The sequence below is a fragment of the Melanerpes formicivorus genome, unplaced genomic scaffold (assembly GCF_026170545.1).
Source record: "Melanerpes formicivorus ecotype bairdi unplaced genomic scaffold, bMelFor1.0.p_v2 SCAF_33, whole genome shotgun sequence".
NCBI classification, from domain to species: Eukaryota; Metazoa; Chordata; class Aves; order Piciformes; family Picidae; genus Melanerpes; species Melanerpes formicivorus.
In genome coordinates, this window is record NW_027142385.1 from 5169128 (window position 1) to 5185399 (window position 16272).

A 16272-nucleotide genomic window follows, 5' to 3' on the forward strand; every position below is an offset into this window, starting at 1 on the left:
GCAAAAGGTGATGGCTGATTATGAGTTCAAGTGCCACTAGAGGTCATTTGTTAGTGTCTCTGCCACAAATCAAATTCTTTCTCCTTTTGTCCATGCTTTCTGATTTCAGCATATCCTCCTCTTATATGTAACATACATAGAGGTGTGATGCTTTTGTGTTGTTTTACGGTGTCAACAGGAAGAGGATTGTCCTTTGTTCCACATGATGACCCTGATTCTTCTTACACTGAAATAACAAATTTTATTCTGGACTTCACTAGCAGCAAAGTTCAGCTCCTCAGCTCAATCATGTATTGCCTTGTGTGTCTCCTGATGTGTGGTTTGATTCACTGCAATAAGTAGGACATTATCAGTGATACATGGCTGATATAAAATGAAGATGTTTGGGAAGAAACCTCATTGGGATGGCCAGAATCAATGTTTGCCTTTATGAGCCTAGTAATTTCTTTTCCATTGTTCTCATGATGATGGGAAGTGTTCACCAGCCTGTTGTTTGGTCTGTAAGACATGTAAAGGTGGTTTATAATGCTCTCAAAAAGAGGTTTGCTTGGGGTCTTTTTCATTTCCACTCATGCACATGCCAGAACACAACTGAAGTGGGAATAATAAAGACCTGTTAAAAAGAGAGTATGTTTTTTAAAGTGTATATAGTTCTGGTGGCTTTACACAACGTTGTCCTTGAGTTTTAGTAAATTGAAAAGCACTGGGCTGTGGTGCAGAGGCCTCTGATTAATACTGGTAAATCTTTTTTTGTGTTTTTACTTTGGTTTGTTTACTTTTGGTTAGTTGTGAAGCATTCATATTAATATTTAATTGTTGAGAATATACTTTCTATAAGCTCTCTTGCTGTGCAAAGCTTCAGTGTTTCAGAGAGGAATGAACAGTGGGCCTTGCTTCTTAATTTACTAAAGAACAGGATATTGTAGCATTACAAAAAGGCAATGTTTGGATTAATTTCTTCTTCAGCCTCTTTGTTCCAGTGTATTTCTGCTTAGTGACCCTGCTCCTCTACTTGTTCCTCTTCTACTAAAGCAGATAGTGCACTTAATTGTTTAAAGCAGTGATACCCACTTCTGGACTTGTGCAGTGGAAAGAGTGAACCTTGGAAGCTTTATGCACAAAAGGGTAATTCACTGGGGATTTGGTTAAAATGAAGCAAAGCAACTGAGAGCTACGATAAATAATAGAAAAAATATTGACAAATTCAGCAAACTTTACATGTTTTTCTTTTGTCCTGCAGCCAGTGTATGTTTCCACAGACCTCTACAGGCATGCACAGTCAGTTCTGTTCACTAACAATGTCGCTGTTGTCCTTGTGGGGAAAAGCTGGGTGTCTGTGTTAGCCTCTTGTGCAGTATAGGTGTGGTTGCAGGTCTTGGTCCCATGCTCAATTAGGTGGCACCCTGGACATTTTTAGAAGGGTTATGTTTTGTGCCTGAGAAGCAGAGCTCAACATTTACCTGCAGAGCTCTTCATGGTGCCAGTCATCATGTTCAGAAATGATTTAGAGCTTGGTTTCTCTCTCCTCTAGGGCTTTGATTGTGACAACTTGATAACTTCTTTTCTCTTCCTGTCTCCCTCAGCCTTGTAAAGCCTATGCGACACTATACAGTCTTCCTCTCTGAGGACTCTTCTGATGATGAATTTCAGCAGGAAGAGGATCCTGTCTCTGGCTTCTCTGAAAACTTTTTCTTCTCTGCTCCTTTTGAATGGTCTATCCTTTATTCTTCCATTGTATTGATTCAGCCCTCAAACAGTGGGTTTTGCATTGGTCAGGGTGCCTACTCTCACACTTGGAACTTTGGAAATGCTCCTTCAGGCTCTGCACGATGCTTGATGAGTGTTCGGCATTTCTCCTGCTTGTTTGTTTTGGTATCTAGCAGCATGCAAAAGCATCCTTCTGCATGAAACACAATGCAGCAATGCACAGCTTATGGTTTTACATCAACTCAAGCTCTGTGGGATATAATCCTTCCACTTGCCCTTTGTTCCAGTGTGCTGCTTATGTTCCTGTCCTAACCTTTTGTCATTTTTCCTCATGCAGTGCTGGCTGCGCTGTTTGGATTGCCCTGTGAGCCTTGTTTCAATGCAGTTGTTGGCTTTTTCTGGTTTCTCTTGCTTGATCCCAGCTCTGTTCCATCAAGTACCACATGCTCAGTGACTATGGGGAGTCACCATGCAGGTGTCCTCTGAGGGATTTGGGTACAATCAGACCTAACAGTAGACAACAAACAGGAGGCAGTCTATTGGGTTTACTCACTGTGTTATTTGTAAGCTGTCGTTAGATCCCAAAGCTCTGCAGCTTAGTCTTTTGAAGCATGGTGCTGAGCACCTGTCTGCAAGAACTGTACATGTCAGCTCTGGCTGCAGGATTCTGACACCTACCCAAAGTGGCAGGGGAACATGTCAGGGGAACAAGTGGTGCTTGTCTCTCCAGTTCTCCTGGCCAGTCTAACCTGGGGCCTGAGCATATCTCTCAGTTGAGAGGAGCAGTGTCACACAGAGGGTGAACACCGCTGGCTGCACGATTGAACAGACCACCCCCAAGGGCAGGCCGGAGCTAAGGTCTCCCTGAGCATCATCCAGAGGACTTGTTCTGTCCTGACCTGCCCAGTCACGTCTGAGCAACCGGAGCCTGCCAGGTGCAGTTGCATTAGACTAGGGTGGAGAAAGAGGTTCCCAGTTTGATAGTGGAGTTTCCATTGCTAGAACTGATTGTGTGATGCAGAAGGCAGATTCAGAGACTGACAGGGAAGGGACACGATGCAGGCAGTCAGGCATGGAGACACAGATACAGAGGTTCAGCAGCAAACGGCAGGAAAAAATGTTCCAGCGCTCCTGTGTTTGGGATGGAGGAGGCCAGGCCACTAAGATGGTTTGGTTGCAGAATATTCCTCAGGGTTTTTTTACAGTGTGATCTAATGCGTAGCATATGAGCACATATGATGTGAGAGACTAAAGATGTGATGGAGATTTGCGAGATCACCCTCCTCCTAAGGACGTGTGCCATCATCTGCCTTGTAGTTGCATTATCACATTCTTATATTGCTATCTGAATGCCTGCTACTGTGTCTTGAGGAATGAGATACAATGGGCTGTTTATAAATGTGCATGATCCAGTCATATTATAATAAAATATGGAAAGAGGAGGAGGGTCCTTCCACAGTATCTGTTTTTGCAGGTCTCAAATATTTTCTTTTAATTGAAACCATGTTTAAATGCCACAGTAGAACTGGCTGCCAGTCAAGTGCCAATCACCACCTATACGTGTGGCACTTCTTGGTATTAATTGGCTGTGCATTATGCTGCTGTTCTCTGTGCACAGAACCAATATGCAAATCTGCCGGTGTTCATTTTTTTGCTGAGGTATGTGCAAGAAAAGCACCCTGCTAACTCAGCCTTGGCTGTAAATGTAAAGTAGGTGTCTCCATAATGGATTGTGTTGTTTCTTGATAAGATGACACCAATGTAATCATTGGAACTCTGCACAGTGTTCCCAATTATTGTAGGAAAACACTGAATTATGTTCTGTGCTGAGTTAGCTTGAAGCAAGAGAATGTAAGTGCCTGCAAAACATGGGGCACTTGGCAGTAAGCTTGCTCTGGCTGCCTGTGTGAAAGGACTGAGCACAGGTGCAGTGGCCTGCCTGAGGGAAAGGCCAGACTGTCAGAGGGGAGAGCTGGCATCCAGTTATCCCTCACCGACTTGGCTCGTCAGCCTCTCTGTAACTGCATGGTCACAGCTTCCCTCTGAGTGCTTCCCACATCCGTCTTTTCCTTTTCTGAAAACCCCTCCAGTGCCAAGTCATCTTTGTCTGTCCTGCTGTGGTCACTTTGCTCACACATCTCCTGTTCACAGGGCACTGTATGCTGTGTTGTGTCACCCAAAAGTTTGTTATGAAAGCCTTCCAGCTCCTAGGTAAATACTTGTTTTAAAAAAGGGAATTACAAAGTGATTTGCAACGTGATTGTTTCCCTCCTAGGCCTCAGCCGTACCGGGCCCTGAAAGAATCTGATAGTGCTGACGGGGAAGAGGCAGCCACTCCAGAGAAGTCCAAAGAGCCTCTGCCTCCAAGCCCTCTGCTCTCAAGCAAGGACACAGAAGTCAACCTCCTTGAAGACATTTTCCCAAACTTAGAAGTACAGCCTCAACCTCTCAGCCAGGCCAAGAGCCTAGAAGACCTGCGGACTCCCAAAGAAGAGGGAGATCAGCGATGCACATTCGATTACCAGGTGTGGACAGGCTTCTGTGTACACTGGGGGCTTTGCACTGATGCTCAGCAGTGAGAATGAGCACCTGGGAATGTTCAGGTCTGCTCCAAACTGCCTGGTTTCTAATTACTTTCTTTCAATCTGGCCATTTTGGTTTAGGCATCATTGGAACACCCTAGATTGTAGGAGATTCTTTAAGAAGAATTGAATATGTTCAGCTTACAAAGTGCCAAACTAAAGCAGAGTCTGAAATCTTGATGTGACATGAAAGAAAAGAAAGTAATTTCTACCTTATAATGATATTTAATTTGTTGTTATATCCAGGTATTTCATCTGCCAGCTTTTTCTGTACAGCGACTAAAGCTTCTCAATTTCTGTACCTTAGATACAGGTACATGCTCCTTACCTGCCTAAAAACAGATCCCACAGTATGGCATAGGTGAACAATTCATCAGAGAGACAGCAGAAACTTAAACTGCAGAGTCCTGCTTCTGGTTCTGCTCTGTCCCTCTAGCCTGCAAGCTGTAGTCTCTCTCCTGAGGTCACAATCTGTAGACTCTGAGCTCAGCAGCCTGTCTGCACTTCATGCTGTATGCTGTGTGAAGATCAGTAAAAGTTAATGTGTTTGGGTTTGGTTTTTTTTCATGCTTTCTTTCAGAGAATTGATTTTGATGTGTCTGAGAGGAACAAGATTGTGCCAACAATGAAGCTGTCTCACCCTTACAACAAGCTGTGGAGCATGGGTCATGATGACATGGCTATTCCTACCAAGTATTCCCAAAGCTCACCGGAAAGGCCCTTGACTGCACTTGGCAGCATGTCACCCATCACAAGGAGACCTCGGAGCAAAGACAGCATTCTGGCTCCTGCAGAAAAGGATGAACCAAATCCTGTCATTCAAGGGAACATCACCATTCCTCGGCCACAGGGAAGAAAGACTCCTGAACTGGGGATAGTGCCACCACCACCAGCACCCAGGGCTTCTAAGCACCAGACTGCAGCTGGGCCAACAGAAATTCTCACTACCCACACTACAGGACGTAGCCATTTGGTTTCACATCTTATCCCAGAGCCCTTTGGAGTTGGTAGTGTGTCCTTAGACACTGAAATCCAGCAGTCTGTAAATTATTCCTCTCATCCCTCTCAGCTTTTGTCCAGTGCTACCAGCACAGCTGAGATGCTCCAGCCTGTCAAAGTGAAGACAGATAATGCAGGTAATGAAAGTGACTACCTTCTGAATCTGCTGGATCCACTGAAAACAGCCAGCTGGGAAAGCAGTGGCCTACAGCAAGGTGCCCACAGCCTGCAGAGCTCAGCCACTCCACCTTCTGCAGCTGGCTTTGTCTCAGTGGCAAGTGACTTTGTGTCTCCTCCAGCTGCACCGTTTGTCCAGCCTCTTGGTTATCCTTCCCCAGCACCTCCACCTTTTTTACAGCCATCCCCTAACCCATTTACACAAACAATGCCAGGAGCCCTGTCAGTGTCTCTAGTTAGACCCCCAAGGGGCAATTTCACCCCCTCTTTAGGTCATGCTTATAGCTCTAGCTTCATAACACCTAGTTCTAGCTTCTACCCACCACAAAGACCTCAACCAAACATTTCAACACTATCCATGCCAAACTTGTTTAGTCAGGTTCCAGCTGTGCCACCTGCTAGCTCCTTACTGCTGCAGAGCCACAGCCCTTCTCCAACAAGCTCTTTACAGTCAGCAGCTTTAAGTGGGCCTTCCAAACCCAGAACATTACAGGTGGGCCCGTCCAACTCAAAGATGGATCCCAAACAAGCACTAGCTCTGCTGTCCAATGAACCCCCTTTGATCCCTGCCAGGCCAGCTAAGGGCTTAGAGCCAGTGTTACTGTCCTCAAAATCTGAGGAGACAAAAGATCCCTTTGAAGATCTGTTGAAAAAGACAAAGCAGGATGTGTCATCCACACCAGGTAAGGTTGAACAGCTCAGAAAGCGATGGGAAACCTTTGAGTAATGCTCCAAAAGGCCTTTTGATGTCACTTTGGAGTTGACAGAGGAGGGGTTTTGGTTTTTTTTCAACCAGCATAAAACCAAGCATTTCTTTTCTGGAAGGCTGAGCCAAGAGAGCTGCAGGACCATTGCCGTGCTGGAATTCACACACAGCTGCTTTTTGCCCAGAGTTCAGAGTCCCCCACTGTCATGCTCCCTGCAACTGCTTCCTCACTCTGCCACTGAAACCCCTGGGACTCCTGCACTGACCAAAATCTGAGGGTAGTTGGGTTGGGTTTGGTTTTCCACACAGAGCTTTTTAGACAATGCTACTGACACAGAAGTTACTCCTTCCACTTTGTTTTCAGTCCTTAGCACAGCTGAGAGCATGGCACCTTGCACTGCTGCTTCTTCCTGCCCATGTGCAGGGTGTGCAGCTTATCTTGCATTGCACACAGAGCTGCAATGCTCTGCTTTCACAGGTGAAGTGCAGCAAGCAAGCCCAGCTTCCTGGATTGTACCCAGTGAATCTTAGGCTCTGAGGTTGTCCTGCCTTGAAATACAGATCCTGAGGTCAGACTATTGGCTGAGCTGCTCTTGCAGATTTCTGATTTCCCTCCCCCAGCACAGTGGCAGAGAGGCCACAAGGACCTCTCATGGGGCAGAATTGTCTTAATTCCTCATTGCAACAAATCCATAGCACAGAGCAGTGGCTCAGGGTTTGGTCCTGCATCTCTGTTGGGAAACTGGAAACACCAGCAATTGTTTTTCTTTTTGGGGTTTTTGTTTATTTGTTTGATTTTGTTAAATGAGAAAATAGAGGCTATCAGGAGTATCCTAGATCTTATATAGGTGTACCTTAGTATTATATGTAACTATTCTAAATGGCAGTATGGGATGTAACAGCATCTGAGTTGATTATTACGAGCAAAGGAAAAAGAGAGAAGAACTGGGGTATGAAAGTTCATAGCCCATGAGCTGAGTGCCAGTTGAGCTGGGCAAGTGCCAGAGGGCAGTGTGCCCATCCCTGAAGGACTTCTGGACTGCTCATTGCTGCCTGGAAACAACCAGGGTTTCATTCTGGTCTGCAGAGCTCTTGGCTCCTTCAGCCTCTCTGATAAGCTACAGTCTTCATCCCGCTGTTGATGAGTAGCCTTTAACTGGACATTAACTGGACCTTGAAATGGACTTGTGAGGTCATGGAGTACAAAACCACAATGCAAATGCTAAAGGGTACGTTCATTTGGATTGTCTGAGATGTTTCTCTGTGGCAATTAGTATTCTCAAGAAATTTCATCTCTCTCTTGGCATCTCTTAGAACCTGCTGTCCTTGCAGTGAGCAGTTTTAGTTTATTTCAGTGGTGCTTTTTGGTTTTGTTTTGTATTTGGGCACAATCTGGTGTTAAACATGTTACTCTAGCAGAGGAAATCACATCACCATTAAGCCTTTGATAAAGGAAATAATTTTGGACATGTGGGGAAATTCTTGTAAAGCTTTATCTGATTTCCAATGTATCTATTTTATTCATATAACCTTGGAAGATTTCTTACTCTAGTGTATGGAAATGGCTGTCGATGCATTTGAGTCTGTGCAATACAAAAGAAAAACACTCTTGGTATCTGCAATGCCAGCAGTTTGGGAAAGCCCACAGTATTCTATTTCTGTAAAGTGCTGTTACCCTGACAGGCCATTCAGTTGGATTTGTAACTTCTATTTGTGTTGGAAAACAGATGGTTTTAGTACTGCATAGTAAAATATCTAAAGTCTAAGCTAATAGCTCTATTTTATTTTATACAGCTCAGAAGATGAACGTTAGCTATAAATTCAGTCGGGAATTTCAGGGCTCTGCTGTGAGCTAGATGCTGAAAGGTTCTCAGTCAGGGTGGCTGTGTGCAGGCAGCAGGAAGCTGTGTGTGTGACAGCCCATGGCAGGGGCACAGGCTCTTTTTCACAATTTCTGCTGCCACACGCTGCTGCTGCCCTGAGGAGGCCTCTTGCACCATGCTGAACCCAGCAGAGAAATGCTCAGGTAATGCTGTGTCACTGCAGAGCACTCCCATTGCTGGTTACTTTACTCTGCCCCTCTGATGGAACATTCGATGCAGTTGATTGGTTTTGGGGTTTTTTTTAAGCCAAACAAGCAATTTTGGGTTATTTTGTAAATCAGTTCTGAGGCACTGAAAAGTACTGACACAAGTGGCATTAATCACCCTTTATTCTGAAGGGTGGAAGGGAAGGGGTTGAGCACACCTCTGTGATCCAGGAGTTTGTGACCTTCCTCCCTTCTTGAAGAGAGTCTTGCAAGCAGGAGATTGTTTTATGTGCTTCTCATAATAAAGGAATCAGATTGTCTCTAGGGCAGTATTTTAGTTGTGGTTTGGGTTGGGTTTTTTTTGTCTTAAACTCAGGAATTCCCAATATGAATCATTCCTAATAGTGCCAGCAGTAAACTGTGCTTGTCTGGGAGAGCAAGTGGGGTGTAAAACAGTCCTGCTTCTGCTGTGGAAGTATTTTGGATGTGGTTACTGACCTAGTGAATGAAGTGTTCTTCTAGTACTCACCATTTTCTTTATATTCAGCTTTGTACCTCTTTCTGTGCATTTCCCATGCTTGCTTGGTACTGCTTTGCTTATTTAAAGATGCTTTCTTCCACTAGAAATAACTTTTATTAAAAAAACCCACCAAAACACAAACAAAAAAACCTTCTTAACTGTCTGGTGCACCTGATGCTGTACAGCTGCTAAACCATTTGTGTATCTCGCTCCTTCATTAGGTTACAACCACTTTAGCCACAGGATTGGGAAGCTATGGAGACACTGAAGCATTTTGTTGCTGAAGCTCTTTCTCTGGTTTCCTTACACACAGGTGATAAGTATGAGAGGTTTGTGATTCCTCTGCACACATTAGGGAGTTATTTTCTAAGCTGCAATGAATGGTCTGAGCTGCTCAGGGACCCCTCCTCCTCTCCCCCCCTCCCCCCCTCCCTATTTTCATGTATGTGGGGAAAGATCAAGCAGGAGATTGACATCTGCCTGGGCTGCCTTTTCTTTGGAGGTGCTTAGTCTGTCAGCAAGAGACGACTGCAGCATTTCTTCTTTAACCAACCCCAGGACACCACGGATTCAGTGACTCTGAAGAAAGCAGTGGTGCAGTGCCCAGTACCAGGGTTTTGTTCAGTAGGAATGTTTAACAGCGCTGTCTTCCAAACAGCATGTAAGTAACCAACAGCTAATGGCCTCCTACACTCTGTCCTTCCACGCTGTGGGATTTACTCATCTGCTTGGGATTTTTTGTTGTTGTTGGTTTGCGCTTGTGCAGTTCACCCTGCAGGCTTTTCCAACATCAGCAGATTAAAGTGGTTAGTAATGAACAAGAAGCCTGCTAGTTGCTGCTCTTGCAGCATCCAGCTTTGGAAAACAACCTGCTTCCCTTTGCTTGTAGTGGTTAGCAGCTTTTGGTATTTGAAAAGTGACCGAATGGAGACAGGGCTGCTGCAGTCCCACCCGGACCTGGTGCCAGGGCGGTGGCTGAGACAAATTTGACAGTGGGAGGTGCTGTGCAGAGCTGCCTCAGAGGGTGCTTAGAGCTCTGGTGTGTGACAAATAAAACCAATCTGAAAATGAATACAATTCTAACTCTGAAAGCAGTGTTGAGGTTTAGAGCTGTGCAAACATCTGTACAGTCCAGAACCAGCCATCTAGAGGTGGAGTTACTCTTCAGAGGAAAATTAATCACAAGTCAAAGGAACCAGGTTATTTTTAACCAACTTTTATTGTAAATTTCTTCTGAAGGGCATTCTAATTATTTACAACTGATAAAATTTACAATTACAAAAGAGCTGAGGCTCAGGATCATTAACTACAGCAAATCCAGTTTTGTGAAAAAATATATTCAAAAATTAAATATCAAAAGCAACTTAAGTTCATTCTTGAAAAACAAAAACTTCCATAAATTATGTTGCAGAATGCTCAAGACACTGGCAAAGTAGTGTAACACTTTGTCTAGTACGGGCTTTGGGTGCTTCAAATGGACACATCTGCTCTGCTGATCCTGTAACACGACTGAGCAGAGGCTTCCTGCTGCCTGCCCAGGAGCAGTGAGGGCTGCAGACACTGCTCGCAGTGTGCTGGTTTGTAGAGATCTCATGCTGGGGGGGTTGTAGCTTCTTCTTGCCTTTCAGGGTACTTCAGCAGCTTTGTAATAGTTCTTACAACACAGATCTGGTTTTCCTCTCAAAATAACACAGGCTACAGAATTCTTGGTTCATTTAGATCCTGTTGCTGCCATATTTTTCTACAACTTGCACACAAAAAAGGGAATGGAGCTAAAAACTGTAGAAGTTTTCACCTGTTCTGGCAGCAACTAGGCAGTTAATCAGGGCTGAGTTTCCAGAGACCCAAAGCACATCCTAAGCTTGTTGCAGGTTTGTTGAGAGTCACTGTGGGACGAAGAAAACCACACCTACCTTTGCAGTGAGGTGAAGGCTGCAGAGAAGGCTCTGACAGGATGCTCTGCCTCAGATGCATGGACCAGCCCACTGCTGCTATCCAGGAACCTGGGGTCCTTTCTCACCAGGAGATAACCCCAGCCTTAAGACAGGGACAGACTGGGACCCAAGGGTGAATGTTTGTTTCTCCAGAGACACAGTGCCTGGGGCCTGCCCCTCAGCTCTGCTCTACCAGAGAAGCTCTGCCTTGCTCAGTGTGGTGATTCTCCTGTTGCACAAATGCTGCTGAGCAAAACCACACTCACCTCTTTCCTGAGGTAAGCAGCTTACCAGTTCGACTGCAGCGAGGTGACAGCCAGGTAACTGACCCTGCTCTGAGCATGTATTAGACCTTGCTACATAGCAGCTGGAAAACACACAGAGCAAGTCATTCCCATTAGAAGTAACAGCAGTGTTATTGCTAATAAACAAACAAAACCCACAGCAAGCTCAGTGAGGGGAAGTTAGACCATGCCTTTCTGCACCAGTGCCATGTCCAACCCCCTCCCAAAGCACAGCCGGGGGGGATCAGCACTTGCTGTTGCCCTGTTCCCCGGGTGTCAGTGACTCCACGCACAACATATGGTCTTGTCTCTCCCTGGGTTGGGCTTTTCTGTTTTCTTAAATGTTCATTCTTCATCTTACATCAGCGGTTGCCTGCATGCAGAAGAGCTGATCTTAAACAGACAGACCTGGTCAGTAGTTCTGCACTCCCCTTTGCTTAGAACTGCAGAAAATGTACAGCTGCAGTAAAAAAATGTACAGCTACAGTAGAAAAAATAATCCAGCAGCAAAAGAACAGCCTTTTCTGCCAGTGTGATTAGCTGTGGTGGGCAGTCACACCCTGCTCAACAACAGCAGTTTGGAGAGTAAAAAGCAGACACTGTTTGCTAAACTGTGTCTTATTGGCAGTGGCAGCAGTTACCCTGAAATGCCAATGATTTTAGTCCTTACTGGGCCTGTGGTGCTACATTTCTTTTCACAGGCTTTGCTGTGTTACACTAAGGAAGAGCTGGCACAGTCAGCAGCTACAACAGTGACATAGGAGAGGTAAAACCACAAAGACCTGGCTTAGGGATGCATGGAGAGTGAGGGCTGTGTCTCACTGCAACATCAGCCCTGGCTGCCTGTTAAAGTGCCTTAATACATCAGTTTGCTAAATGCTACTCTTCTCTACTGACAAGCCCACACTCATCTGTGCCAAGAGGGATGGGTCTGGAAGTAACCTCCTGCCCTCCTCACACAGGCAAGTACCACCTGATGTTCAAACACTGACTGTCTTGCTAAGGTGCCTTCTGTGGTCATGCTCCTGGCTATGAGCCAGCCTGCACTGTGTGGAGCTGCCAGCAACTGGGGGACAGACATCCAGCTGCTCACATCAGCCTTATTGCAAGGTCTGAGCAAAGAGAGGGACTGAGTTTTCTACATACAAACATCCTCCTTTCAGGGAAGTTAATACTGTAACTGGTAACACAGTCTCAGTAAGGCACTTACAATAGTTTTGTGGTTTAGTCTGGTCTTAGTAAGAGATTTGGTACAAGTGTCTAACACAGCACAGTGGTAATGTCTGGTAATGTGATAGCTACCTCTAGTCTGCTGAGGGAAGGACAGCAGCAGTGCTAGGAAGGATCAGCCATCAGCCAGCCATCTTAGCTCTGCAGAGGAGGCACAGCCACATGGCTTTGACACAGCCACATTATTCAGTACCATGCTGTGGTTCCTGCTGGAGAGCCCTGCCTCACTTCTCTGCTGTTCCTGCTAGCTGCAGCGCAAGGACTGAGGGTGAGGCAGAGGCAGTGAGGCTGAGCAGCGTTTCCTGGTGACAGTCCTGCAGTGCTGGTGGGACTGTGTACCCCTCTCTGCTGCCTCTCCTCCACAGGTGCCTCCAGAGCCTCTGTTTTCCTCCCAGACTTTACTTCTCTTGCTGCAGACCGATTTTATACAAAGCTGCTCTGGAAAGAGCTGCATTAATCAAGCTTGTTCAAGCAGCTGAACCTTCCCATCAAGGAAGAGCAGGCAGTTGCCTGTAGCCCATGAAGTAGCTTAAAGCAGCATCGACCTGTCCAACAACACATCAAGACTTAAGACAGAGATGCTGCAGCAGTTCCATGATCATTGAAGGATGACACAGCACCTGTTGGTGACCCCAGTTCTTAGATCAGCCGCTCAGTTGGTGGCATCTTGATTACATTCCACATTTCCACTCGAGCCCCATCTTTTTCTTGGCGGCTTGGGCTGTAGGTTCCCTGAGTTGCTCTCCTCCTCTTCATGGCAAGCGCTGTGGCTGCAACAAGTGCAAGCAGAAGGGCAGCCCCTGCAGTCCCGACTGCTCCCACCACAGAGGAGTTGCTGAGATGTGCCCAGACTGGCTGCTGTGGTAGAACAGGGTGTTACTGAGAGCTTCCACCTGCACAGTGCTGCAGTTCACACCCCTCAGCCCAGTTCCCCTAAACCACTCTGAGCTGTGCTGTACTGACAGCAGTGTTAAAGAGGAGCTTTTCTTCCCACCCTTTCACTGTCTCCTCCATGTCACACAATACAGAAGCAGTCTGGTGCCCCTTTTCCTGCTCAACCTTTTCCCCTCCCACACACACTCCAGCATTTGGCAAAAGGTACTGCCACTAGCTCCTACAGTGGCCCCCAAGCACCCCCAGTTCAGACTGCACCTCTGCTGTGCAGTACCCAAGGGAAGGTCGAACAGATCACTTCATAACCCATTGATTATACAATGATTTCAGTAACTCCTGACAGTTCCCAGCACCATGGTGGTGGGCACAGGGCAGGAGTCATGGCTGCTGTTGCTGTTGAAGGCTGCTTGTGAAACCCTTACTCACCTGAGCTGAAAAAGCTTTGAGTGCACTTCAGGTGCTGACGAAAACAGAGCAGTATATACAAACCAATCATAAATACCCTCTATACAACACGCCTTAAAGTATACATCGATTGTAGCTGTAATTAGTGCCTAATTTAACCCTGCCTTCTAAAGCAGATTTAACTATGCCATTGCTGCCTGAAAGGGGGGTGGAGCCAGAGCAACTTCAAAGCAGGTGCACCTCAACAGCTCCTGTTGAGGCCAAGGCACAGGACAGTCCATGGGGCAGAAGGGAGTAAAGAGGCTCACTCTGAGCCAGTGAGTGCAATGGACTCCATCAACTGCCACCAGCTGGAAAAGCTGCTGCATACACAGGCCGCTTTGTACTTCTAAGTCCATGTCTTCATTACCATGCCTTAAGGAAACTGAGATAGAGTGGCTGCTGCTGCAAGTGCTGGAAAAAGATCAAGGTCAGAACAGACCTTGCAGGTTCATCTCCTTGCCATGGTAGTGCCTATATTAACCGCTCTTCAGGTGGCACCTTTAGGACACTGTCCATCTCCAGCCGAGCTCCTGCCACTTCTTGCTGGCTCGGACTGTAGGTTCCCTCTGATTGGCGCCTCTTCCTTGCAGTGAGAATCATGAATATGAGCCCAATACTGAGCAGCAGCAAAGAGCCACAGGCTACAGGGACAGCTACTTCAATTAGTGGGGAGGGGAAGAGAGCACCTGGAGTCCCTTTCTGTAAAAGAAATTAATGGAGAAACAATGAAACTCCAGTGGTTACATAACTTAACTTGAAGAACCCAAAATGGTCAGACCAAAGAGAAAAAGATGTTGAGAAAAGCAAAGAAGTGTAGATCTGTGCCTGAATGGAAAAGGACAAGCAAGGAGCATGCACTGGGCTTGAGGACACCTGCACAGGGAATGCTCATGTCCAGTCTTTAAGCTCTCAGTGAAACATGTTCAGACTTACTGTTCAAATTGGATCATTTTTAACCCAAAGAACAGGCACTAACATGCTCTGACACTCACTGACTGGTGAAGCTGATCTCAACAGGGCAGAGTTGCAAATAGAGATGTAACAGTTCAAACCATTACAATAATTCATGCAGGGCACATGGAGGGAGTTGCCACAAGGACCACAAGAGCAGATTTCCTGAGGTGGGCAGTGCACCAGCATGGAGCCAGCACAGCTAAGTGCAATTAACAGGACAAGTCCTGGTACCCCCTTGCACAGCACTCACCAGTGAAGGTGATGCTCAGCAGTTTGTTACAGTTAGAACAGCAGCACAGTGGAGCCTGAGCAACACTTCAGCCATTATTGAATTGAAACTGTCCAAACAGAATGACACACTCCTTATTCTCCTCTGCTTAGGGCTGTTCTCAGCAGGACAGCCCCAGATTGCAGTGCCAGTACAGTCAGCATTCCTGGTGGAGATCTTTTCAGGGCCTCCTACCCAGCATCAGACTTAACATACATAGGTGTCACTAGGAAAGAGCTAAGCAGTATTGCAAAACCATGAAAGTCAATGTGGAGCAATCTGAATTTTAACTGAGTAGAAAATTTCCCTGAGCAGGGGAGCGATACTAAAAAAGTTCAGCGATGCCTGCTCTGGCAATGCAGGGAATTTCTTAGCTACTGAGCTGTCCATTGCAGCAAGATGGTAGGCAGCCCTGTGACTCAGCACTTCCTAGGTGTGCTGCGTTTCAGGCTTAACAGTGAGCAAATCTTAAAGCCAGAGGAAAGCTCAGGATACAAACTAAGAACTGACACAGCTTGCAGGACCATCATGAAGTCCTAGGGCAAAAGATTGTAAATCCCTTAAACAGGGTGAAAGGCAAGTGCTAAACCCTTTGAATTTGTAGCTAAAAACTTACAAAGGCACACTCTTCAGTGTCCACACGACAGCAAAATGGTGCGGACAGACGTGAAGATAATTTGCAGCAGGAAGAGGAGGGTGTTAAAAAGATCAGTACATAGATGCAAGATGGAGATGATTTAAGGCTCAAGTATTAATGAGAGAAATACAGTCAAATGAGTAGACTCTGGTGGAATTAAGGATCCTATGGAACGTAACAAAGAACTAAGAACTTGTGGATTATTTTATCATTAAAGAAAGCTTTAAAATGACAATAACTACCTTTTTTATTGCTAGCAATAGCACCTGCCACCTTTCCCATAGACCCAAAATAATCCTAGGTTGGTTCTATACGATGTTTGGATGCCACACAGGCTGTGCCCATGTCACAAAGCAACAGTACACAGAAGGAATATTCCCAGAGCACATTTCAAAATGACTGAAGCTCAAGCTGACTGAGTCTGCCAAGACTGAAGTGATGTGCCAGGGGTTAGTTCTGCTTTGGCACAGCATGCAGGTTAGTCACGCGGTACTAGCACTGCAGGAGTCCTTTGCAGTCCACCCCTCTCTGCCTTCCACAGCTCTTTAGTTGCTGCTGGTGGTAGGAGGAAGGAAGAACAGAAGAGCATCTCTCACATCCCATCACTTCTATAGCTGCCACTAACAGCAAGCCAGCCATAGCCACACTAGTCCTGCCCCCTACCATATGCCCTGTCCTTCTTAGAGGCAAAAGACAGTTCTGCCAGAAGTCATGGAGATGATGAAAATGAATCTACAAGAAGTGTCCTGGGACAGAGGAGCCAGAGAGGCCTGAAGGAGCTATGCATGCAAACAGGCAGTGTCAGGGTGACCCCATGGCACATGCATTACTGAGCCTTGAGGAACATCAACAGCAGCAAACCCCGCCTGGGCACAGCCTGTCCATGCAGTCTGGGTTAGCACAT

General features: G+C 46.1%; 2 protein-coding genes across 18 annotated transcripts in view; one reads left to right on the forward strand and one right to left on the reverse strand.

Moving 5' to 3' along the window:
• The window catches only part of DENND1A (DENN domain containing 1A), a 202798-nt gene extending 193653 nt beyond the window's left edge, over positions 1–9145 (forward strand). For 3 of the 9 annotated variants that reach the window (XM_068155776.1, XM_068155777.1, XM_068155779.1), the window contains 3 exons: positions 1584–1712; positions 3983–4232; positions 4870–9145. In XM_068155776.1, coding sequence (XP_068011877.1) covers positions 1584–1712; positions 3983–4232; positions 4870–6192 — 1702 coding nt within the window. In that variant the 3' untranslated portion in view covers positions 6193–9145. The remainder of the gene's footprint in view (positions 1–1583; positions 1713–3982; positions 4233–4869) is intronic. The other 6 variants (XM_068155778.1, XM_068155784.1, XM_068155783.1 and 3 more) reach the window with 2 other exon arrangements.
• A 780-nt stretch (positions 9146–9925) lies between these two features.
• CRB2 (crumbs cell polarity complex component 2) overlaps positions 9926–16272 on the reverse strand; it is a 37622-nt gene continuing 31275 nt past the window's right edge. For 6 of the 9 annotated variants that reach the window (XM_068155775.1, XM_068155771.1, XM_068155766.1 and 3 more), the window contains one exon: positions 12934–14208. In XM_068155775.1, coding sequence (XP_068011876.1) covers positions 13981–14208 — 228 coding nt within the window. In that variant the 3' untranslated portion in view covers positions 12934–13980. Of the gene's footprint in view, positions 14209–16272 lie in introns of all 9 variants that reach the window. The other 3 variants (XM_068155767.1, XM_068155769.1, XM_068155768.1) reach the window with 3 other exon arrangements.